This window comes from Arachis hypogaea, chromosome 11, assembly GCF_003086295.3.
Source record: "Arachis hypogaea cultivar Tifrunner chromosome 11, arahy.Tifrunner.gnm2.J5K5, whole genome shotgun sequence".
Classification (NCBI taxonomy): Eukaryota; Viridiplantae; Streptophyta; class Magnoliopsida; order Fabales; family Fabaceae; genus Arachis; species Arachis hypogaea.
Window position 1 is genome coordinate 32,207,417 of NC_092046.1, and position 26,118 is coordinate 32,233,534.

The following is a 26,118-nucleotide window of genomic DNA, read 5'->3' on the forward strand; positions in this document are numbered from 1 at the left end:
ATGATGCATGCCTGTCCCTAGTGGCTGATGATATCATCTGTCGGTTATAGAGTCAACCCGACAAGTCCTGGTAGCTAACCATTGGACTGTCCCTCTGTCGTGCATCCCCAACTCGAGTTATACTCATCATAAACTTGATCATAATCATGATCCATATCCATCACCCTCACTGGTGAATATTTATCCATCACCATCACTGGTGAATATTTACGGGGGCGAGCTCATCCGGGCCTTTCACAGTGCCCGGCCACACTTACGACATTGGGTTAACAGAGCTTCGAGTCTCAACCTGGAGCACGTGGTGGCTAGCCACTGCTACTACCCAGGGAAACCCTCATCTCCAATGGTGGAAGTGCAAATATTCACAATTCATTCAACAGCATATATGCATTTATACTTAGCCATAAACATGGCTCCACCGTCACACGGCATAATCCAGCCATCCGGCTCACGGTTAAATCCATAACTAGCCAATTCATTAACAATTACGGCCTTTCGGCCCATGGCATAACAAGCACTTCCACCGCCATCCTCCGCATCTCACATAATCATCCATGATCCTCAATGATCATTCATTTTTTTCCCTTGCTTCACTCGCAAGTTACCACATTCACTAGCCCTTTTTCTCATGCTAGGCATATCATAATGATTTAAGACATAAGTGGTGAGATCGGAGGCTTAGAAGTATGAAATTTGGCTTTTAAAACTCAAAAATCAACTTTGGGATGAAAACAGGGCCACGCGTACGCGCACTCCACGCGCACGCGTGGATGGCCTTAAAAACTTCTCGACGCACAAGCATCATACGCGTGAACGCGTGGATTGAAAATTAGCCAAACAACACGCAAGCGTCAGCCACGCGTACGCGTGGGTGCTCTTGCGCCCCAGGCACAAAACTGGCACAACTCTGGCACAACTCTTTGGAAAATGGCTGGGCATTGGGTGCAGCACATTCGGCGTGCCCGCGCACATCACGCGCACGCGTGGATGGCGCTTTCTGGAATAACGGCGCGTACGCGCCAAGTGCGCCTACGCGTGAGGGGTCATTCTGCTAATAATTTTCTAAGTTAAAAGCTGCAGAATTCACAGATTCAAACCCCAATCTTCCGACGGTCATAACTCTCTCATTTTAAATCATTTTTCACCCGTTCTTCGAACGGCATGGACATCCCGGATCCAATTTCATTTCTAAACAGATTTGGCACAAATCAGAGATCCGTAGTCCAAGTTATGTCCCGTCAAAGTATGCCCAAAAACCAGGTTTTCATACAAAACCACAAAGTACCATTTTCAAACAAGCCACTTTCAACTCTTTTCAAAATCAATCAAAACATGCCAATTTCATCCCTTTTCTTTGAAATCAATCAAAATGTACCAAAATCAACATCAAGCCATCCTCAACTCACACATTGACATTTTACCAAAATTCCCAAAACCACATCCAACCATTTTAACACTTCTCAATCAATGGCTAAAGGACAAACACAATGTCATGTCATACATCCTTCTCATCCCAATTTCCAATAATATCAATTTCCAATCAACCATCATTATACATAATCATCATCATACTCACCAACAATATGGTACCACCCATCAATTCAACCTCAATCATTCATCATGCATATATTACAACATGCATTTTCTCATATATCACACAATCAAGGCATCAATATTCATAATCACATATATGATCACATCATATATCTCAACCATTCAACAACATCATCAATTCAATGCCTATCTTAGGGCCTCTAGCCTAAGTATTTCCTACCACATTACATATTAGATACGGAAAACCGAAACCATACCTTAGCCGATTTCCCAAGCTCAACCGGAGCACTTCCAAACCACTTGTCCACAAGCTCTCAAGGTCTCAACACCTCCAAGAACAGATTTTATCACACAAAGCCCTCTCCCAAGCTTTCCAAAATCACCAATCAAGCTCCAATATTCACATATACACAACCTAAGCCACAATCATCATACCCATACACAACATCTCAATACCCAAACCACATAGAACAACAAATTATACTAGGGTTGAGAATCTTACCACACCCAAGGTCCAAGGAGACAAGATTAACCTTCTCCTTCAAGAGAGTTGGGTCCTATAACATCAAAGAACCCAAAATCTCAACATTTTTGCTCATGAAACTCGAAATCAAGGGCTGGAATTTTGAACAGTAAAACGTGACTTACCTCAAGATTGATTGTATGGGTTTTGTAGAGCTCTCCTTGGTGAACGCGTGGCCGCAAACGGAGCGGCAATCGGAGCTCTAGATCAAAAGTTATGGTGGTTTGAAGATCAACCAAGGGAGAGAACTTGAGAGAGTGTTCTTCCCCCCTCCATATTAGTTTTCAGCGTGTTTGAGTGTATTGTGAGGAGAGAGAGTGCTGAAAACTAGGGTTTTGGTTTAGTTATGTTGGGCCAAGGGCCCACTTTGGGTCCAGTTGGTCCGGTTTGGCCTGTTCGGTCCAATCTTGGTCCGATTTCTATAAAATTGGTACCGAAATTCTCGTCTCAATCTCCTCTATCACAATTAGCCATAAAAATAATATTTTTGGCTTTCTAGAATAAATTCTCATTTATGGGTTAATTAGCCTTTAATTAACCGGGTCTTACAATAATTAGATGATAATAGAAGGAGTTAGCAATAAAAAATTGAATCTAGAATAGGTGGCAAGACAGAGTCATAATTCACTTAACCAATTGGGTGGGACAAAGCGAAGAGTCTCTGGTAAAGAAAATGAGCTTGTAGCCAACATGATGTGTGTTGAACAGGAGCTAATTATTGATCAGAAGGTAGAGAGTGTCAGCCAGTCAATGATACCCCAAGGCCCATGAGAGTGTTATCGTGGAGTTGTCGGGGTTTAGAGAGACCCCTAACGGTTCACAACCTTAAAGAGATTGTTCAATCCCACTCCCTCGAGTTAGTTTTTCTTTGTGAAACAAAAAAAATAATCTCAACCGGTGGGAAGAAAATTTAGGGCTTGTGGCTACTCTAATTGGCAAATTATTTATCCTTCTGGTAGTGCGGGTGGACTTCATTGGCATGGAAGGATGATTCTGTTGTGCAGATTATGTAACGAACAAAGGAGTAGTAGCAAAAAGGGGAAACAATATAGTGGGGTGGTGCACGAAATCGTGATCGTTCATTCCTTGGTAACGGTACCAAAAACTTAATACGCACGTTCATAATCTTAGTTCTTTGTCACAACTTCGCACAACTAACCAGCAAGTGCACTGGGTCGTCCAAGTAATAAACCTTACGTGAGTAAGGGTCGATCCCACAGAGATTGTCGGCTTGAAGCAAGCTATGGTCACCTTGTAAATCTCAGTCAGGCGGATTCAATTGGTTATGGAGATTTGATAATTAAAATATAATTAAAATATAAAATAGGATAGAAATACTTATGTAATTCATTGGTGAGAATTTTAGATAAGCTTATGGAGATGCTTCTGCTCCTTCTGAACCTCTGCTTTCCTACTGTCTTCATCCAATCATTCATACTCCTTTCCATGGTAAGCTGTATGTTGGGCATCACCGTTGTCAATGGCTACATCCCGTCCTCTCAGTGAAAATGGTCCAATTGCGTTGTCACCACACGGCTAATCATCTGTCGGTTCTCGATCATGCTAGAATAGGATTCAGTAATCCTTTTGCGTCTGTCACTACGCCCAGCACTCGCGAGTTTGAAGCTCGTCACAACCATCCCTTCCCAGATCCTACTCGGAATACCACAGACAAGGTTTAGACTTTCCAGATCTCAAGAATGGTGGCCAATAATTCTAGCCTATACCACGAAGACTCTGATCGTAGATCAGGAGGCTAAGAGATATGTATTCAAGCTTGCTTTCATGTAGAACGGAAGTGTTTGTCAGACACGCGTTCATAAGTGAGAATGGTGATGAGCATCACATAGTCATCACATTCATCATGTTCTTGTGTGCGAATGAATATCTTAGAGAAGAAATAGGCTTGAGTTGAATAGAAAAATAATAGTACTTTGCATTAATTCATGAGGAACAGCAGAGCTCCACACCTTAATCTGTGGTGTGTAGAAACTCTACCGTTGAAAATACATAAGAACAAGGTCCAGGCATGGCCGAATGGCCAGCCCCCTAAACGTGATCTCAGAACACAAAATTAGTCAAAGACTAACCAGCGATATCAAATGATAAAGAGATATCTAAAATAAATCACTAAAAGTAGTTTTTATACTAAACTAGTAGCTAGGGTTACATAAGATAAGTAAATGATGTAGAAATCCACTTCCGGGCCCACTTGGTGTGTGCTTGGGCTGAGCATTGAGCTTTCATGTATAGAGACTCTTTTTGGAATTGAACACCAGTTTGTAACTTGTTTCTGGCGTTTAACTCTGCTTTGCAACTTGTTTCTGGCGTTTAACGCCAGAATAGGACAGAAAGCTGGCGTTAAACGCCAGTTTGCGTCATCTAAAATTGGGCAAAGTATGGACTATTATATATTTCTGGAAAGTCCTGGATGTCTACTTTCCAACGCAATTGAGAGTGCGCCATTTGGGTTTCTGTAGCTCCAGAAAATCCACTTTGAGTGCAGGGAGGTCAGAATCCAACAGCATCTGCAGTCCTTCTTCAGCATCTGAATCAGATTTTTGCTCAGGTCCCTCAATTTCTGCCAGAAATTACCTAAAATCACAGAAAAATACACAAACTCATAGTAAAATCTAGAAATATGATTTTTAATTAAAAACTAATAAAAATATATTAAAAACTAACTAAATCATACTAAAAACTATGTAAAAACAATGCCAAAAAGCGTATAAATTATCCGCTCATCACAACACTAAACTTAAATTGTTGCTTGTCCCCAAGCAAATGAATCAAATAGGATAAAAAGAAGAGAATATACTATAAATCCCAAAATATCAATGAAACTTAGCTCCAATCAGATGAGCGGGACTAGTAGCTTTTTGCCTTTGAACAGTTTTGGCATCTCACTTTATCCTTTGAAGTTCAGAATGATTGGCATCTATAGGAACTCAGAATTTAGATAGTGTTATTGATTCTCCTAGTTCAGTATGTTGATTCTTGAACACAGCTACTTTATGAGTCTTGGCCGTGGCCCTAAGCACTTTATTTTCCAGTATTAACACCGGATACATAAATGACACAGACACATAATTGGGTGAATCTTTTCAGATTGTGACTCAGCTTTGCTAAAGTCCCCAATTAGAGGTGTCCATGGTTCTTAAAGCACACTCTGTTTTTGCTTTGGACCTCGACTTTAACCGCTCAATCTCAAGCTTTTCACTTGACACTTTCACGCCACAAGCACATGGTTAGGGACATCTTGGTTTAGCCGCTTAGGCCATGATTTTATTCCTTTGGGCCCTCCTATCCACTAATGCTCAAAGCCTTGGATCCTTTTTACACTTGCCTTTTGGTTTTAAGGGCTATTGGCTTTTTCTGCTTGCTTTTTTTCTTTTTCTTTCTTTTTTCGCCTTCCTTTTTTTTTTCACAAGCTTTTCTCTATTCACTGCTTTTTCTTGCTTCAAGAATCATTTTTATGATTTTTCAGATCATCAAATAACATTTCTCCTTTTTCGTCATTCTTTCAAGAGCCAACAATTTTAACATTCATAAACAACAAATTCAAAAGACATATGCACTGTTCAAGCATTCATTCAGAAAACAAAAAGTATTGTCACCACATCAAAATAATTAAACTAGTTTCAAGGATGAATTCGAAATCATGTACTTCTTGCTCTTTTGTGATTAAAAGCATTTTTCATTTAAGAAAGGTGATGGATTCATAGGACATTCATAGCTTTAAGACATGGACACTTAGACACTAGTGATCATGTAATAACACATAAACATAAATAGACATAAAGCATAATAGACGAAAAACAGAGAAAATAAATAGACAAGGAGATTAAGAAACGGGTCCACCTTAGTAAGGGTAGCGTCTTCTTCTTCTTGAAGAACCAATGGTGTTCTTGAGCTCCTCTATGTCTCTTCCTTGTCTTTGTTGCTCCTCCCTCATAGCTCTTTGATCTTCTCTAATCTCATGGAGAATGATGGAGTGCTCTTGGTGCTCCATCCTTAGTTGTCCCATGTTGGAACTTAATTCTCCTAGGGAGGTATTGATTTGCTCCCAATAGTTTTGTGGAGGGAAGTGCATCCCTTGAGGCATCTCAGGGATTTCATGGTGAGTAATTTTCTCATGCTCTTGTTGAGGTCCATGATCTCTTATTTGCTCCATCATTTTCTTAGTGATGGGTTTGTCCTCATCAATGAGGATATCTCCCTCTATGTCAATTCCAACCGAATTGTAGAGGTGGCAAATAAGGTGAAGAAAGGCTAACCTTGCCAAAGTGGATGATTTGTCAGCCACCTTGTAGAGTTCTTGAGGTATAATCTCATGAACTTCCACTTCCTCCCCAATCATGATACTATGGATCATGATGGCCCGGTCTACAGTAACTTTAGACCGGTTGCTAGTAGGAATAATTGAGCGTTGGATGAACTCCAACCATCTTCTAGCTACAGGCTTAAGGTTCGGTCTTCTCAATTGAACCGGCTTGCCTCTTGAGTCAACTTTCCATTGAGCTCCTTCCACACATATGTCCATGAGGACTTGGTCCAACCTTTGATCAAAGTTGACCCTTCTAGTGTAGGGGCGTGCATTTTCTTGCATCATTGACAAGTTGAACGCCAACCTTACATTTTCCGGAATGAAATCTAAGTATTTCCCCCGAACCATTGTAAGCCAATTCTTTGGATTCGGGTTCCTACTTTGATCATGGTTCCTAGTGATCCATGCGTTTGCATAGAACTCTTGAACCATTAAGATCCCGACTTGTTGAATAGGATTAGAGAGAACTTCCCATCCTCTTCTTCTAATCTCTTGTCGGATCTCCGGATATTCGCTCTTTTTGAGCTTAAAAGGGACCTCAGAGATCACCTTTTTCTTGGCCACAACTTCATAGAAGTGGTCTTGATGGATCTTTGAGATGAATCTCTCCATCTCCCATGACTCAGAGGTGGAAGAAATTGCCTTTTCTTTCCTCTTTCTTGAGGTTTCTCTGGCCTTAGGTGCCATTAATGGTTATGGAAAAACAAAAAGTAATGCTTTTACCACACTAAACTTAAAAGGTTTGCTCGTCCCCGAGCAAAAGAAGAAAGGAAGTAGTAGAAGAAGAAGAAAATGGAGGAGATGGAGGGAGAAGGTGTATTCGGCCAAGGGGGAGAAGTGGTGGTTGTAATGTGTGAAAATGGAGTAGTGTTGAGGGGTTTATATAGGGGTGGGATGGAGGGTAGGTTTCGGCCATTAGGGTTGGGTTTGGGAGGGAAAAGAATTTGAATTTTGGAGGTAGGTGGGGTTTATGGGGAAGAGTGGATGGATGTGAGTGGTTAAGGGTATTTAGGGAAGAGGTATAGAGGTGATTGGTGAAGGGTATTTGGGGAAGAGTGTTATGAGAAGGTGTGAAGAGGAGAGAAGAAAAGGTGGGGTAGTGGGGATCCTGGGGGGTCCACAGATCCAGAGGGGTCAAGGACTTAACATCCCTGCTCCATTTAGGCGTTCAAACGCCCTTAGAATGCATGTTTGGCGTTAAACGCCAGCTTGCTACTTGTTTCTGGCGTTCAACGCCAATTCCATGCTCTGTTCTGGTGTTAAACACCAGTCTGGTGCTTGTTTCTAGCGTTTAACGCCAGTTTGATGCTTCTTACTGGCGTTTAAACGCCAGTAAGCTCTTCCTCCAGGGTGAGCTGTTCTTAATGCTATTTTTCATTTTGTTTTTAATTTTTCAGTAGTTTTTGTGACTTCACATGATCATCAACCTAAAGAAAACATAAAATAGTAATGGAAAATAAATAGATATAATTAAATAACATTGGGTTGTCTCCCAACAAGCGCTTCTTTAATGTCAATAACTTGATAGTGAGCTCTCATGGAGCCTCACAGATGTTCAGAGCATTATTGGGACCTCCCAACACCAAACTTAGAGTTTGACTGTGGGGGCTTTGGTTGACTCTGCAGTGAGAGTAGCTTTTCATGCTTCTTCTCCATGGTTACAGAAGGAGAACCTTGAGTCTTAAATACAAGGTAGTCCTCATTCAGTTGAAGGACCAACTCTCCTCTATCCACATCAATCACAGCTTTTGCTGTGGCTAGGAAAGGTCTTCCAAGGATGATGGATTCATCCTCATCCTTCCCAGTGTCTAGGATTATGAAATCAGTAGGGATGTAAAGGCCTTCAACCTTTACTAACAAGTCCTCTACTAATCCATAAGCCTGTTTCATTGATTTGTTTGCCATCTCTAGTGAGATTCTTGCAGCTTGTACCTCATAGATTCCCAGTTTCTCTATTACAGAGAGTGGCATGAGGTTTATCCCTGACCCAAGGTCACACAAAGCCTTCTCAAAGGTCATGGTGCCTATGGTACAAGGTATGAAGAACTTTCTGGGATCCGGTTTCTTCTGAGGCAATGTCTGCCTTATCAATGCACTTAGTTCATTGGTGAACAAGGGGGGTTCATCCTCCCAAGTATTATTACCAAATAAACTGGCATTCAACTTCATGATGGCTCCTAGATATTTAGCAACCTGCCCTTCAATGATGTCTTCATCCTCTTCAGAGGAAGAATAGTCATAAGAGCTCATGAATGGTAAAAAGAGGTTCAATGGAATCTCTATGGTCTCTAGATGAGCCTCAGATTCCTTTGGTTCCTCAAAGGAAAACTCTTTATTGGTCAGTGAACGTCCCAGGAGGTCTTCCTCACTAGGATTCACGTCCTTCTCCTCCTCTCTGGGTTCGGCCGCACCAAGTAAGGTTATGGCCTTGCACTCTCTTTTTGGATTCTCTTCTGTATTGGTTGGGAGAGTACTAGGAGGAGTTTCAGTGACTCTTTTACTCAGCTGGCCCACTTGTACCTCTAAATTTCTAATGGAGGACCTTGTTTCATTCATGAAACTTAGAGTGGCCTTAGATAGATCAGAGACTATATTTGCTAAGCTAGATAGATTCTGCTCAGAATTCTCTGTCTGTTGCTGAGAGGATGATGGAAAAGGCTTGCTATTGCTAAACCTGTTTCTTCCACCATTATTAAAGCCTTGTTGAGGCTTTTGTTGATCCTTCCATGAGAAATTTGGATGATTTCTCCTTGAGGGATTATAGGTGTTTCCATAGGGTTCTCCCATGTAATTCACCTCTGCTATTGCAGGGTTCTCAAGATCATAAGCTTCTTCTTCAGAGGATGCTTCTTTAGTACTGTTGGATGCAGCTTGCAATCCATTCAGACTCTGAGAAATCATATTGAATTGCTGAGTCAATATTTTATTCTGAGCCAATATGGCATTCAGAGTATCAATTTCAAGAACTCCCTTCCTCTGAGGCGTCCCATTACTCACAGGATTCCTTTCAGAAGTGTACATGAACTGGTTATTTGCAACCATGTCAATGAGTTCCTGAGCTTCTGCAGGCATTTTCTTTAGGTGAATGGATCCACCTGCAGAATGGTCCAATGACATCTTTGATAATTCAGACAGACCATCATAGAATATATCCAGGATGGTCCATTCTGAGAGCATGTCAGAAGGACACTTTTTGGTCAGTTGCTTGTATCTCTCCCAAGCTTCATAGAGGGATTCACCTTCTTTCTGTTTGAAGGTTTGAACATCCACTCTAAGCTTGCTAAGCTTTTGAGGAGGAAAGAACTTGGCTAAGAAAGCCGTGACCAGCTTATCCCAAGAGTTCAGGCTATCTTTAGGTTGAGAGTCCAACCATATTCTAGCTTTATCTCTTACAGCAAACGGAAAAAGCATAAGCCTGTAGACCTCGGGATCAACCCTATTGGTCTTAACAGTATCACAGATCTGCAAGAATTCACTTAAGAACTAAAAAGGATCTTCTGATGGAAGTCCATGAAACTTGCAATTTTGTTGCATCAGAGAAACTAATTGAGGCTTTAGCTCAAAATTGTTTGCTCCAATGGCAGGGATTGAGATGCTTCTTCCATGTAAGTTGGAATTTGGTGCAGTAAAGTCACCAAGCATCTTCCTTGCATCTCCACCATTGTTATTATTTTCGGCCATGTCTCCTTCTTTTTCGAAAGTTTCTGTCAGATTTTCTCCAGAGAGTTGTGCTTTAGCTTCCCTTAGCTTCCTCTTCAGAGTCCTTTCAGGTTCAGGATCAGCTTCAACAAGAATGTTCTTATCCTTGTTCCTGCTCATATGAAAAAGAAGAGAACAGAAAAGAAAATATGAAATCCTCTACGTCACAGTATAGAGATTCCTTATATGAGTATAAGAAGAGAAGAATGGAAGAAGGAAAAGATAAGAATTCGAACACAGAGGAGAAGATTGGGTTCGAATTTTTAAGTGAAAGAGGGGTGTTAGTAGATAAATAAATAAATAGAAAGAGATGAGAGGGAGAAGAACTCGAAAATTAAATAAAATAAAATAAAAATATTTTTGTTTTTATTTTAAATATTAGTTATAATTCGAAAATACGAAAAGGAATAAAATTAAAATTAAAATTTAAAATAATTAGTTAATGAAAAGAAATTTTGAAAAAGAGGTTAGTGATTTTTGAAAATTAGAGAGAGAGAGAATTAGTTAGGTAGTTTTGAAAAAGATAAGAATCAAACAAGATAAGATTAATTGAAAAATATTTGAAAATCAATTTTGAAAAGATAAGAAGTTAGAAAAGATTTTGAAATTGATTTTGAAAAAGATGTGATTGAAATTTATTTTGAAAAAGATTTGAAAAAGAAATTTAAAAAGATTTGATTTTGAAAATTAAAGTTGATTACTTGACTAATAAGAAACAAAAAGATATGATTTTAAAATTTAAAGATTGAACCTTTCTTACTAGGCAAGTAACAAACTTAAAATTTTTAAATCAATCACATTAATTGTTAGAATTAATTTCGAAAATATGAAATAGAAATAAGAAGAAGATTTTGAAAATAAATTTTGAAAATTTTGAAATTATGAAAAAAATAAAAAAGATTTGATTTTTGAAAAAGACTTGAAAAAGATAGAATTTTTAAATTGAAAATTTGATTTGACTCATAAGAAACAATTAAATTTAAAAACTTTTTGACTAAATCAAACCAAATTTTTGAAAATTTATGAGATAAAAAGGAAAAGATATATTTTTTTATTTTTTGAATTTTTATGAAGAGAGAGAAAAACAACAAAAAGACTCAAAACATGAAAAATATAAATCAAAACACACAATGCATGCAAGAACACTTTGAATGTCAAGATGAACACCAAGAACACCTTGAATGTCAAGATGAACACCAATAACTTATTTTTGAAAATTTTTAAGAAAAGAAAAACATGCAAGACACCAAACTTAGAAATTTTCAAACTTTAGACACTAACAAATTGAAAATGCATATGAAAAACAAGAAAAGACACAAAACATGAAAATGCAAAGATCAAACATGAACAATCATCAAGAACAATTTGAAGATCAATGAAGAACATTTGATGAATTTTCAAAAATTAAAGGGAAATTAAAACACATGCAATTGACACCAAACTTAAAAATTGACGCTAGACTCAAACAAATTTTTGGTTTTTATGATTTTAATTTTTTTTTTGTATTTTTCAAAAATTAATTGGAAAAGAAAAATAAGGATTTCAAAATTTTTAATAAGAATTCCAAGAATCATGCAATGTTAGTCTAAAGCTTCGGTCCAGGAATTAGACATGCCTTACTAGCTAGCCAAGCTTTCAGTGAAAGCTCCGGTCCAAAACACTAGACATGGCCAATGGCCAGCCAAGCTTTAGCAGATCATTACACACAAAAGCTAAATTGCTGAGAAAGACAAAGAAGCTCTTCTCTAATGATAGTTGAAACCTCGGTCCAAAGGATTAGACATGGCTTAAAAGCCAGCCAGGATTCAACGTATCTCATGAAACTCTAGAATTCATTCTTAAAAATTTTGAAGAACATAGAATAATTTAAAAATTTTTTTTTGAACATTTTTCAAAAATAAAAACAAAAACTTAAAATTAAAATAAAATTACCTAATCTGAGCAACAAGATGAACCTTCAGTTGTCCAAACTCGAACAATCCCCGGCAACGGCGCCAAAAACTTAATACGCACGTTCATAATCTTAGTTCTTTGTCACAACTTCGCACAACTAACCAGCAAGTGCACTGGGTCGATCCCACGGAGATTGTCGGCTTGAAGCAAGCTATGATCACCTTGTAAATCTCAGTCAGGCAGATTCAATTGGTTATGGAGATTTGATAATTAAAATGTAATTAAAATATAAAATAGGATAGAAATACTTATGTAATTCATTCGTGAGAATTTCAGATAAGCTTATGGAGATGCTTTTGTTCCTTCTGAACATCTGCTTTTCTACTGTCTTCATTCAATCATTCATACTCCTTTCCATGGCAAGCTGTATGTTGGGCATCACCGTTGTCAATGGCTACATCTCGTCCTCTCAGTGAAAATGGTCCAATTGCGCTGTCACCGCACGGCTAATCATCTGTCGATTCTCGATCATGCTAGAATAGGATTCAATAATCCTTTTGCGTCTGTCACTACGCCCAGCACTCGCGAGTTTGAAGCTCGTCACAGCCATCCCTTTCCAGATCCTACTCGGAATACCACAGACAAGGTTTAGACTTTCCGGATCTCAAGAATGGCAGCCAATAATTCTAGCCTATACCACGAAGACTCTGACCGTAGATCAGGAGGCTAAGAGATATGCATTCAAGCTTGCTTTCATGTAGAATGGAAGTGTTTGTCAGGCACGCGTTCATAAGTGAGAATGGTGACGAGCGTCACATAATCATCACATTCATCATATTCTTGTGTGCGAATGAATATCTTAGAGAAGAAATAGGCTTGAGTTGAATAGAAAAACAATAGTACTTTGCATTAATTCATGAGGAACAGCAGAGCTCCACACCTTAATCTGTGGTGTGTAGAAACTCTACCGTTGAAAATACATAAGAACAAGGTCCAGGCATGGCCGAATGGCCAGCCCCCTAAACGTGATCTCAGAACACAAAATTAGTCAAATACTAACCAGCGATATCAAATGATAAAGAGATATCTAAAATAAATCACTAAAAGTAGTTTTTATACTAAACTAGTAGCTAGGGTTACATAAGATAAGTAAATGATGTAGAAATCCACTTCCGAGCCTACTTGGTGTGTGCTTGGGCTGAGCATTGAGCTTTCATGTGTAGAGACTCTTTTTGGAGTTGAACGCCAGTTTGTAACTTGTTTCTGGCGTTTAACTCTGCTTTGCAACTTGTTTCTGGCGTTTAACGCCAAAATAAGACAGAAAGCTGGCGTTAAATGCCAGTTTGCATCGTCTAAACTTGAGAAAAGTATGGACTATTATATATTGTTGGAAAGCCCTAGATGTCTACTTTCCAACGCAATTGAGAGCGTGCCATTTGAATTTCTGTAACTCCAGAAAATACACTTTGAGTATAGGGAGGTCAGAATCCAATAGCATCTGCAGTCCTTCTTCAGCCTCTGAATCAGATTTTTGCTCAGGTCCCTCAATTTCAGCCAGAAATTACCTGAAATCACAGAAAAACACACAAACTTATAGTAAATTCCAGAAATATGATTTTTAATTAAAAACTAATAAAAATATATTAAAAACTAACTAAATCATACTAAAAACTATGTAAAAACAATGCCAAAAAGTGTATAAATTATCCACTCATCATGGGGGAAAATGACCATAAGGGGGCAGAGTTAGTTAGAAAAAGTGGACACGTGGAGCATGGTCCGAATGTATAGGGTTTGAGACGCAGTAGCAGAAGACGCACTATTAGTAGGAAATGGGAGAATCATGGGCAGTAGATGATTGTGGTATTTGCCTCTCTCCCTTCTGAATCCTCGTCTCTCTTTTCTACCTTCTTTCCCTCTTATAGTCTCTCCTCTCTTCTTCTCGCAGGTTCTAGCAGGGCGTCACGGCTGCTACCCCTTTTTATTTGCCTCAATTATTCCATTGTTATAGCTTCATAATAACTGTCTTACTCTCTTCTCTCTCTTGCTTATGTTTTGTCACTCAATCCCTACACTTATTAATACAATTTCACCACAATTTTGAGGCATTTACCACTGCTTACTGTCTATTGCATTTTGTTATAATTTTTGCACCATTCCATTTGGTGCTTTCATTGGCCATGGCAGAAAACACTCGCATGAAGACGATGGAAGCTGAATTGAAGCATTTGTCTCAAATGATAGAAACTGTGGCTGAGAAAAACAGAGCAGAATGTGCTCGAGCGCAAGAGGCGACGAATTTGAAATTCAAGGCGATTCATCAGTCATCCCTCACTCAGCTCCTTTTCGATCGGTCCCGAAAACACTCCATCTCTCATGAGTCTCCGCTAGGTTCGAACTCTGGAGTTGACAATTACTCGTGTCCTTGGTCACAGCCTCAAAGAGTGAGCTTCGATCTTCCTAAATTTGACGGTACTGATGCGTCGAGTTGGATTTTCTCCGTAGATCAGTATTTTGAATTCTTTAGAGTACCTCCGAAAGAGCAAATTGGCCTTACTGCGATGCACATGACTGGCTCCGCGATTCCGTGGTTTCAGATGTCACAACGCACCGCTCAGTTTCGTTCATGGACGCAGCTCAAGCGTGCTATTCAATTAGAGTTAGGCCCCTCCTTATTCGAGTCTCCCAGGGAGCTTCTGTTCAAGCTGCAACAACAGGGTTCCGTAAGTGACTTTTACGCTGAATTCGTAGCTCTTGATAATCGAACTCATATCGAACCTGCTGATGCGTTACGCGATTGTTTCATTAGCAGTCTCCAGGCCAATATTAGATGTGAGGTAAAAGCTCAATGTCCACCCTCAGTGATGCGTGCCATAAGCTTGGCTAGGCTCTATGAAGACAAGTTTTTGACATCTCCGTGGCATACTTCAGGTCCGGCAACCTCTAAGTCTCCGTCGCACGGCTCCTCTACACCTGCGCGTACCTTTCAATGGAACAGCTTGCCTCCCCTACTTCCCACACCATCTCAGAAGCCAGCTCTCCCACCACCTAAGAACCCCATTTGCCATTTGTCTCCAGTAGAGATTTAGAGTAAACGAGAGAAATGTCTTTGTTATTGATGTGATGATAAATTCACAGCTGCTCATAAGTGCTCGAATCGGCAATTCATGCTTATGCAAGTTGAGAATGATGAGGTAAATGTAGTGGTGAATAGTAGGGACATAGTTGTGTCTAAAGGAGAAAATTTACAACAGCTGGATGCAGAGGTGATAGACCATCATCTCTCTTATAATGCCATGCATGACACGTCGGGTCACTCCACTATTCGAATCAAAGCTCACATTGGTGAGCTAGAAATCCAAGCACTCATTGATGGTGGGAGCTCCGATTGCTTCATCCAGCCGTGGATTGAAAAATTTTTGAATATCTCCATTGAGCCAACTCCGGGAGTCCAAGTTGTAGTGGGAAATTTTGACATTATGCAGGTTGAAGGTCGTATCCCTTTGCTAGAAGTGACATTGCAGGGTTATAAAGTGCTAGTCCCTGATGTATTTGTTTTAAATGTTGCTGGTGGTGATCTCATCATTGGTACCGCTTGGTTGAAACAATTAAGAGCCCATATTGTGGACTATGAAGCAGCTTATATTCGATTCATGTATGAGGGTAGTTTGATTACAGTACATGGGGAGAAGACCAATGCTATAGCTTAGGCAGAATTCCACCACATCAGGAGACTTGTGCATACCAATTCTATTGCTGAGGCTTTCACATTGCAGCTGCAGCCTCAGGTTGAAGTTACTCATTCTTCCTTGCCTCTGCCTGATGACTTACACCTGGAATTGGCGAATTTCTGCACTCATATGCCGGGGTGTTTGCGCAACCTTCAGGCCTACCACCACAGCACCGTCATGATCACTGTATTTCTCTAATCAAGGGTGCTGAACCTATTAAGGTTAGACCCTACTGCTACCCTCACAGTCAAAAAGCCCAGATAGAATTAATGGTCCAATAAATGCTTGACGACGGGATTATTCAACCAAGCCGGAGTCCCTTTTCCTCTCCAATATTACTAGTCAAAAAGAAAGATGGTACATGGCGCTTCTGTACAGACTATAGAGCCTTAAACAATATCACTGTTAAGGATAGTTTTCCAATTCTTACGGTTGATGAATTACTTTATGAGTTGTTTGACGCCTCCATTTTCTCCAAGCTTGATCTTCATTCTGGTTACCACCAAATTCTGGTCAGCCCTGAGGATAAATACAAAATAGCTTTTTGCACTCACCAAGGCCTTTACGAATGACTGGTCATGCCATTCGGCCTCACTAACGCCCCAGCAATGTTTCAGAACTTGATGAATGATATGTTTCGGCCTTACTTGCATAAATTTGTGTTGGTTTTTTTCGATGACATTCTTATTTATAGCCATTCCTTTCCTTTACATTTACAGCACTTAGAGACTGTGTTAAAGTTATTGCAACAGGAATGCCTTTTTGCTAAGCTCTCAAAGTGCTCTTTTGGAACCAATGAAATTGATTATTTAGGGCATACGATCTCAGACAGTGGCGTTCACATGGAGAAAGACAAGGTTCACGCTATTATAGAGTGGCCTCAACCAACCAATGTGAAACAACTGAGAGGATTTTTGGGTATAACCGGGTACTACCGTCGATTCATTCGTTACTATGCCTCCATAGCTAGTCCTCTTACTGATTTACTGTATCAAGATGCCTTTGCTTGGGATGATGGAGCCACAATAGCTTTTAACAAATTGAAGGCTGCTATTACATCCAAACCTATTTTAGCTCTTCCAAATTTTGAGCTACCCTTTGAAGTCGAGACTGACGCCTCAGAAACAGGGGTTGGTGCTGTATTGATTCAAGAAAAGCATCTTATAGCCTTCTTCTCAAAGAAGTTGTCTCCTTCGCTGCAGAAACAATCATCTTATGTTAGGGAGTTCTATGCAATTACGGAAGCTGTAGCAAAGTTTCGGCATTATTTGCTGGGAAAAAAATTCATAATTCGTACTGACCAGCAGAGTTTGAAGGCATTGGTAGATCAAACTCTACATACACCTGAGCAAAAAAAAGTGGCTCCACAAGCTTCTGGGGTATGATTATGAGATACAATACAAACTGGGACAGGAAAATACGATTGCTGATGCCCTGTCATGATGTTTTTTTGTAGCTTGGTCTCGTCCTAATGCTGAATGGATGGGGACTCTTAAATCAGAAATTGAGGCAGATGCACAATTACAAGAATTGTGGTAGCAATGCCTTCAAAACAGGCAGGTTGATCTACACTATACGATCCGAAATGGTATTCTATTATGGAAGATAGAGTAGTGCTCCCTGTAAACAGCAGCCTCATTCTTCTTATCATTCATGAGCACCATGATAGTCCGGGCGGGGAACATTCTGATATCGCTAAAACTGTTGATCGGATCCGTTCCTCGTTCTACTGGCCAAATATGCATAAGGACATTCAAAATTATGTCTAGAATTGCTTGATATGTCAGCAAGCTAAGGCTGAAACTACCAAGCTAGCAGGACTGTTGCAGCCCTTCCCTATTCCCCACCAGGTATGGGATGACATCTGCATTGATTTTATTACATCCTTACCCACTTCTCATGGATACTCGGTGATCATGGTTGTGATTGACAGACTCACTGAATTCGCCCATTTCATTGCTCTGCGTCGTGATTTTGATAGCAAGACAGTTTCCGATGCCTTCATCAAGCACATTGTTAAACTCCATGGTTTTCCCAAGTCAATTGTCTCCGATCGTGGTAAAGTGTTTATTAGTAAATTTTGGCAGTAATTATTCCATGCTCAAGGAACCACTTTAGTGATGAGCTCAGCCTATCACCCGCAAACGGATGGAAAAAGTGACGTCTTGAACAAGACTTTGGAAATGTACCTTCGTTGCTTTTGTTTTGAGAATCCCAAGCATTGGCTTGACATACTTCCATGGGCACAATTTTGGTACAATTCCACTTATCACAACAGCATAAAGATGACCCCATTCAAAGCTTTATATAGACGTGACCCTCCTTCCTTGGTCAGATATGAAATTTCAGCAGGAGATGAACTTCCATTACAGGAACTATTGCTAGCTCGTGATAAGTTGATTGAGCAACTTAAATCTACCTTATTACGCTCTCAACAATTCATGAAGACTCAAGCTGACAATCATCGGCGGTTTGTTAAATTTGAAGAAGGAGACTTAGTATTGGTTAAGCTCCAACCATATAGGCAGTACTCGATTGCATTACTTCGCAGCCAAAAGTTGGGAATGCGTTATTTTGGACCCTTTCCCATCTGCAGAAAGTTGAGTTCAGTAGCTTACCGCCTAGAGTTACCAGCCGAGGCCAAAATCCACAATGTGTTTCATATTTCTGCCCTCAAGAAATTTAGGGGTGAGAAACATGAGCAATACTTGCCACTTCCACTCCGATCGAGTGAAGAAGGCCCTATCCTCAGTCTGCATACCATTATGGACCGCCGAGTCATCTTTAAACATGGCCAAGAAGTGCAGCAATTACAGATACAATGGGGACAAAGTACATGTGCAGAGAGGACATGGGAGGATGCAGCAGAATTCCTCCAAGCTTACCCAGATTTCAACCTTGAGGACAAGGTTGAAGTTGAAGAGCGGGGTAATGTAACGAACAAAGGAGCAGTAGCAAAAAGGAGAAACAATATAGTGGGGCAAAATGACCATAAGGGGGCAGAGTTAGTTAGAGAAAGTGGACACGTGAAGCATGGTCCGAATTTACAGGGTGTGAGACGCAGTAGCAGAAGACGCACTATTAGTAGGAAATAGGAGAATCATGGGCAGTAGATGATTGTGGTATTTGCCTCTCTCCCTTCTGAATTCTCGTCTCTCTTTTCTACCTTCTTTCCCTCTTATAGTCTCTCATCTCTTCCTCTCGCAGGTTCTAGCAGGGCGTCATGGCTGCTACCCCTTTTTATTTGCCTCAATAATTCCATTGTTATAGCTTCATAATAACTGTCTTACTCTCTTTTCTCTCTTGCTTATGTTCTGTCACTCAATCCCTACACTTATTAATACAATTTCACCATAATTTTGAGGTATTTACCACTGCTTACTGTCTATTGCATTTTGTTATAATTTCTGCACCCTTCTGGATTATCAATGCTCTAAGTTTTATATTGCTGCCTTGATAAAAGATGTCCCTTTTAACATTGAATGAAACTTTGTAGGCATTTGTTTAAATTACAATGAGAATATTTAGCTATCCCAGTTCTAAGAAATCTCTTTGGTGATCTCCCAACTCCAAGGTAAATCAGTTATTGTTGGTGATTTCAATTCCATTATTGATCAAGGTGAGAAACTTAGTGATAATCCTAAATCTCATCCTTCTATTGCTGCCTTTTGTTACTTTATTGGAGATAACACGTTGATTGATTTGGGAATTGTGGGTAAACCATTTACTTGGAGTAATAAACTAACAAGTGCAAGGAAGGTGAACTAATTTAGAAAAGGCTTGACAGAGTACTTGTTGATGAATCTTGATCCCAATGATATTCTCAACCCACGATCTTTAGTATATCAGAGACAGGTTCATAACTCGTAACTTCATCAGCGAGGCTTGGAACTCAGATATAAAAAGTTTAATGATGTTTAGATTATTTTAGAAACTTGAATTGGTTAGACACTGATTGGTTCTCTAGAAAAGGAATAGCTCTGCTAATTCTAAAAAGAAGATTGTAGAAGTTATTGCTCTCCTAGAACAAAAACAAATATTAGGCATCATGGAAGGAACTGAATTACTTGAGCTTGAACATCGGCTTGAAAAAGCATATTTGTATGAGAAACTTTATTAGAAAGACAAATCTAGAATTAAATGGATAAAAAAAAGAGACCAAAATACAAATCTCTTGCATCAGAAATTTAAATCTAGAACCAGAAGAAATAAGATATGGCATATGTGGAGGGATAATGGGGATATGGCAACAACCAATACTGATATTGCTAGGGTGGCTGAAGACTACTTGACAAACCCCAATTTGACGGTTTGTTTTGCCTTGAATTTAGAACATTTTGATAACCTTTGTCACATTTAGCCTAAGAATTAGCATGGTTTTGTTATCTCTTCCATGATTGTGCTTAAGTGTAAAAACATGCTTTTAAGCCTTATTTTGGTGAATTCTAGTTTCTGTTTGATTCCATACGATGCCTTGATGTGTTTGCTAGTAATTCCAGGGTTGAAATAGGCTAGGCATGGATCAAAGGGAGCAAGGAAGGGAGCATACAAGTGGAAAGAAGCATAAAAAGTCAAAGAAGCAAAGTCAGCCATGCACGCGCACGCGCATAAGGCGCCCGCGCGCACATTGCAGAATCGACCAGGGACGCGCACGCGTACCATGCGCGCACGCGCCGATGATGGCATATGACCTCATTAATGCAACACGTGCCTGGCGATTTTGAGAGGTTTTCTGAACCCATTTTGGCGCCAAATTGCTAAGGGAAAGGAACAAAAGGATGAAGGACTAAGGGAGGATGAATCATTCATCATTGGAGGATCATTGATCATTTTTAGAAGTTAGTTACCATTAGTTTAGTTTTTAGTTTTTTAGTTAGTTTCTAGAGAGAGAAGCTCTCTCTTCTCTCTAGGATTAGGATTAGGTTTAGGTTAATATCTCTTCTTAGATCTAGGTTTAACTCATGCTTTGATTCACCTTTCATTTACCAATTCTTAATCTTCTCCTCTTCCTCTTTCTAGATGTGTGCTTTAATAATTGTAATCCTCCATTTTGTTTTGGATATATTGTTGTTCCTCTTTCAATAATGCAACTTGAGGTAATTCATGATAATTGTGATTTCCTTGATTGTTGTTGTTAATTCCTTTCAATAATTGTTGATTAGACTTCATTCTTGTTGTTGATTTACTATACTTTTCTTTTGTGCCTTCCAAGTGTTTGATGAAATGCTTGGTTGGATTTTAGTGTAGATTTTGTTCCTCTTGGCCTAGGTGGAGTAATTAGTGACACTTGAGTTATCTAGTTCCTTTGTTGATTGATAATTGGAGAGATTGCTAATTGATTTGAAAGCCTCCAAAGCTAGTCATTCCTTTAGGAGTTGATTAGGACTTGAGAAATCAAATTGATTCACCCACTTGACTTTCCTTTAATTAGTAAGGGTTAACTAAGTGGTAGCAATGAACAAATCTCATCACAATTGAAAAGGATAACTAGGATAGGACTTCTAATTTTCATACCTTGCCAAGAACCTTCTATAGTTGTTAGTTTATTTTCATTGCCATTTATTTTTCATGCTTCTTATCCAAAACCCCAAAATAACCCATAACCGATAACAAGACACTTCATTGTACGTCCTAGGGAGAACGACCCGAGGTTTAAATACTTCGGTTTATAAATTTTAGGGGTTTGTACTTGTGACAAACAATTTTTTGTATGAAAGGATTAGTGATTGGTTTAGAAACTATACTTTACAACGAGATTTCATTAGTGAAATTCTAAACCGTCAAAAATCCAATCGTCAAAATGGCGCCGTTGCCGGGGATGTGCAATGGTGTTATGGTATTGGTTATTGTACATATGTGAATAGTGTAAATAGTTTGTTTTTTTTTGCTTGTTTACTAGATTTTGCTAGTTTTATTTTGTTTTTCCATAATGAATTCTCACTTTGGCTTTGAGTTTGGTTCTAAGTGTGTTGTAGGAAATGTGGTCTTTAATGGCAACATGCACCAAGGATGGAACACTCCAAGATGGGAGGAGCCTCAAGGAATTGATCACTCCTATTGGCATCCACCTCCGGACACTTATAGGTATAACCCTCATCCTAATGCATGTCAATTCAATGGCTATGGTGAACCACTTTGTGACTTCCAAGCACCACCACCATATGCCTATGAATCTCATCCTCAACATGAACCTCAACCATTCTCACAAGCCTTTCATCACCAAGCACCACCCTATGATCCATATCCATCATATAACCAATCATCCTTACCATATTTTTATGGCCATAATGAGCAAGAACCTCTAGAATCACCACAACCATGTCAAGACTACTCCCAAGAACCACCTCAATACTCATCATTTCCATACCCTTACCAAGAAGAACCACCTTCCTACTATGAACCCTCTCTCCAAAATAATGAACCTTCCTATTCACCCCAAGCCCCAATAGACGATCCTCTCACTTTGTTACTCCAAGGACAAGAAGCCATGAAGCGGGATACACTTGAGTTTGTGACCAATTTGACCAAGGTGGTGCACACTTTAGCCCACCAATGCTTGAATACTCAAGGTACTTCCGTGACCACATGTGAAAAGTCAAAAGAAGAGCAAAGTGTGAAGAAGAAATTGGAAATTTCAGTGGAGAAGGAGGAGTCAATTTTTGTGTTGGAACAATTGGAGGAGCCTATGATCATTGAAGAAAAGGAAGAAGTGGTTGAAGATTTAGGAGATGTTGAAAGTCCAAGGGAATGTAGTCTCATGGAGCACTCTTCCAAGGAGCTTGATATTGATGTTGAGGAGGGTGCGCAATCTCCAAGGCATATCATCGTTGGAGACTTGGAAGACGTTTATCAAGAAATGGATTCAATCATAGATGAATTGCTCTCTACAATGGAATCCTTCCCCGTTGGACATGGAGTTGAAATTATAGAAGAGTGTGCACAACCTCCCAAGGAAGATGAGAAGGGCATGGTGTATATTGAAATTGAAGAGTATGAAGAGGTTGATCAAGAGATGACCTTGTTCATCAATGAATTTCTATCCAAAATTGAATCGCCTCTCATTAAACAAGATGAAGTTCTTGAAGATAACACCAAGCCACGTAACAAAGAGGATGCGGCTGAAAGTGAGAAGAATTGTGAAGAGGTGGAAATACACAAAGAAGAGCAGAAGGAAGTAGACCTTGCATTGTCTAAGTGTGGGGAAGTCCCTCTTCCCAAGTCACCATCCAACACAACTTTCAAGTGGGTAACATTCTTATCCATAAGCTTCACTTTCTCGCTTGAATATGGTTTGATTGAAACGGATGGACAACTTAGAGCTCTTTGTGGAATTAAAAGCAAAAATGAGTTGTGTAGTGGTTGCAAGTTAGGAATTAGGCTCATCAAGGCCAAGGCCTCGAGGTATAGGGATGATGTTGGGACAAGGATCACTTTACATGGATCTAGGAGGAAGCATTGGTGGAGCAAAGAGAATTCTATGAGTCAATCACCTCTATGCCAACCGCTCATCCGACAAAACCATGAAACTCAACTAACGAATGGGTGTGAAGACAAGATATGGGATCCCGGTTCGCTAAATGAAGACCAACTATGGGGACTCATATCTTGGGTAGAACTTTGCCCAAGTTTGATGAATATGGTTGGAAATTCTGTCAACCAATTGAGAAGCAAGGATCCTTGGAGATTCAAGGATGAGTACAAATATAAGCCACCATGACAATAAGCATCTCAAATGTCCAACTTAAGGACTTAAACTAAAAGTGCTAGGTGGGAGACACCCCACCATGGTAAACTCTTTCCATTCCCTTTTAAATTTGCCTAATAAGTGATTTGAGTTACCATTGTAGGTAGATGTTTCATACAAATTTGTTTATACAATTTAATTGTTAGCTTAGTCACATGCATGTTGTGTTTAGTAGTAGATGAATAATATCAAAAATTGCATTTTTGTGAATTGTGTGATGGTTGAGTGAATAAGAGTTGTGAACACCAAGGGGAACACCCAAAAAAAAAAAAACAAGAGAGAGATAGAGATGAAGAAATGGGCATGGACGCGCGCGCGCAACGTGCGCGTACGCGTCCTGACGCGCATGCACCATAAGCCACATTCCAGAGAGTTGGGCCTCTCCGGGGCCAGCGTTGTGCCTCCAGCCCAACTCATTCCACGCTGACGCGCGCTACGTGCGTACGCGCACATACAGCTATGGGGAACTACACGCGTACGCGCACTTGCCGCGTCCGCGCCGATCCGCTGCTGCAACTGCTTGGGCCAAATTCCAGAGAGTTAAGCCATTTCTGGGCTGGCTCTAGGCCCCAGGCCCAACCCCATCTGCGCGAGCGCGCGCATCGCGCCTGCGCGCCATTTCCCGAATTCGTCAATGCACGCGGACGCGCACTTGCCGCGCGCGCGTCCTTGCGCGATGCCACCAAACTAGGCCATGGACCAGAGAGTTGGGCGTGCCTCAAGCCCATTCTAAGCCTAAGGCCCAATCTCATGTACGCGTGCGCGCACTGTACGCTCACGTGCAGTTCTCCATTCCCCTCAATGCACGCGGACGCGTACTTGCCGCGTGCGCGCAGGTCTAGTAGCGCGACTCCCAGGCCAGTCTCCAGAGAGTTAGGCCTGGGTTGGGCCAACTCTAAGCCCCTGGCCCAACTCCATGCACGCGTGCGCGCATGGTACGCGCACGCGTCCTTCCCTCTTTCGCTCACCCTCGCCTAAGCGCGTTGAACGCGCATGCGTAAGACCCCATTTTTCTTAATGGGCGCGGACGCGCAAGGTGCGCGCACGCGCCAATTCAAAAATCGGGATAACCCTACCTCGCGAAGCACACTGCGCATTCGCGCAAACCCACCCCCCAACCTCCCTCTTCTTCTCCTCGCCCCATCTGTGCTCACAGCAACAGTGCCGCCTCTGCCGCCGCGCCATCGTCATCGCCGGCGACTCGCCCTGCTCAACCTCACCTTCTCTTCCCCCTCACCCCCACCCATTCTCGCTCTCTCACTCTTCTCTCCCTCTCCCTCCTCTCAACCGCGCCGTGACTAACCCCTCCGCCGCCACCCCGTCCTCACTGCCGGCGGCTCGCTCCTCCCTCTCTGTTCTCCCTACACACCCTCATATCCTCCTTCCCTCTCGCCATCACCCCCCTCCTCCCTTTCGGCTCTTCTCCCTCCGGCCAAACCACCGCGCCACCGCGCCACTGTTCACGGCGGTGCCAGTCTGTCTCCGTTGCCCCGGCTCTATCGTGGTCCCCATTTCCATTTTCAGTTTTCCCGGCTCCCAGGTTCCTGCTCCATTTCTGCCATCTCTGTTTCTATTTTCCCTTTTTCTTTGATTCAATTATGTTAGTTCCTAGAGTTGCCTGTTAATTAGCTAAATTCCAATTTTGCATGTTAGGTTTAGTTAGAAATAATTGCGGTTAGGTAGCTAGGGCTGGATAGAGGATTCTAGGCCTGATAAGTGCTCCGTATGTGCTTACTTGCTGTTTATCTGTTTGAATGCTGTATGCTGGTTTTGGCTTGCTTTTTATGCACTTCTTGTTGCCTGATTACTATACCACTGTTGCTGTGCTTCATTGATGCTGCTTTCTTACTGTTTGTGCTATTCTGTTATCCGGGAACGTCCAATTCTAAGCCGGAATGCTGCCCGATTTTTCAAGGAATTAGTTTCATTTTGATCTTTATTTCAGTTTTGGGCGACTTTCCGTTTCCTTTTGACTTCCCGGATTTGCACCATCATTGTGAACATGAACCACAATCTCTCGTTCAATTGAGCCTATATATCATCATATCGCTAATCCACTTTTCTAACTCACTAACTTTTTTCACCATTTTACTTACACTTACTTTTAACCCTCTTTAACAATTCTTTCATGACTATGATGATATTAGTGCCTGTTGCATATGAGGTGTTACCTTTGATAAGGATTACGGTTTTGGTTCATTCACTTATGCTTCCTTGTTCACTTTTACATATTCAGTGCAATATCATGATTGCTCTTTGATAATTGTATCCTGAACATGCTTTCTCGTTACATGCTAAATGTTTTATATATTCTATCACATTTTTTTTCAGGATGTCGGATAAGGGCAAAGCCGTAGCCACCACCTCTAAAAAAAGAAAACACTCTACCCCCTCCACTCCTTCCATCTACAAGAACCATGCTAGGAATCCATTACAGGACGAGGATAAGGAGAATCAGCTGTTACCTTCTACCAACCCGGGTAAATTCCCCAATCTCTACTGTGAGCTTCGGTTCTCTAGATATCGGACCACGAAGCTGAATGTTGAGAAGAAGTTGCTCCTACCTAATGATGTAAGACGAAGCATTAATGGTCGGATCCTTGAGTTAGGTATCGATTTTGTTGACCGGGACTTGGGTGATATCAAT

At 40.7% G+C, this 26,118-nt stretch overlaps 1 protein-coding gene and 1 non-coding gene across 2 annotated transcripts; both read left to right on the forward strand.

Annotated features, from left to right (window-relative positions):
- The first annotated feature begins 9,579 nt into the window (after window positions 1–9,579).
- LOC112724527 (small nucleolar RNA R71) lies at window positions 9,580–9,683 on the forward strand. Its single transcript, XR_003163685.1, has one exon. It is a non-coding gene; the product is annotated as a small nucleolar RNA R71 (small nucleolar RNA).
- A 4,520-nt stretch (window positions 9,684–14,203) lies between these two features.
- LOC140176081 (uncharacterized) lies at window positions 14,204–17,817 on the forward strand. Its single transcript, XM_072205943.1, has 6 exons — window positions 14,204–14,927; window positions 15,135–15,673; window positions 15,773–15,913; window positions 16,480–17,106; window positions 17,184–17,315; window positions 17,515–17,817. The coding sequence occupies exons 1-6, from the start codon at window positions 14,204–14,206 to the stop codon at window positions 17,815–17,817; spliced, it is 2,466 nt and encodes an 821-aa protein (XP_072062044.1).
- Window positions 17,818–26,118: the final 8,301 nt, after the last annotated feature.

Coding starts and splice junctions, on each gene's coding strand:
- LOC140176081 (XM_072205943.1), top strand. CDS start 14,204: ATGGAAGCTGAATTGAAGCATTTGTCTCAAATGATAGAAACTGTGGCT. Junction 14,928..15,134: donor ATCTCCGTGGCATACTTCAG/GTCCGGCAACCT, acceptor ATAAATTCACAG/CTGCTCATAAGTGCTCGAAT. Junction 17,316..17,514: donor ACACTATACGATCCGAAATG/GTATTCTATTAT, acceptor TTGATATGTCAG/CAAGCTAAGGCTGAAACTAC.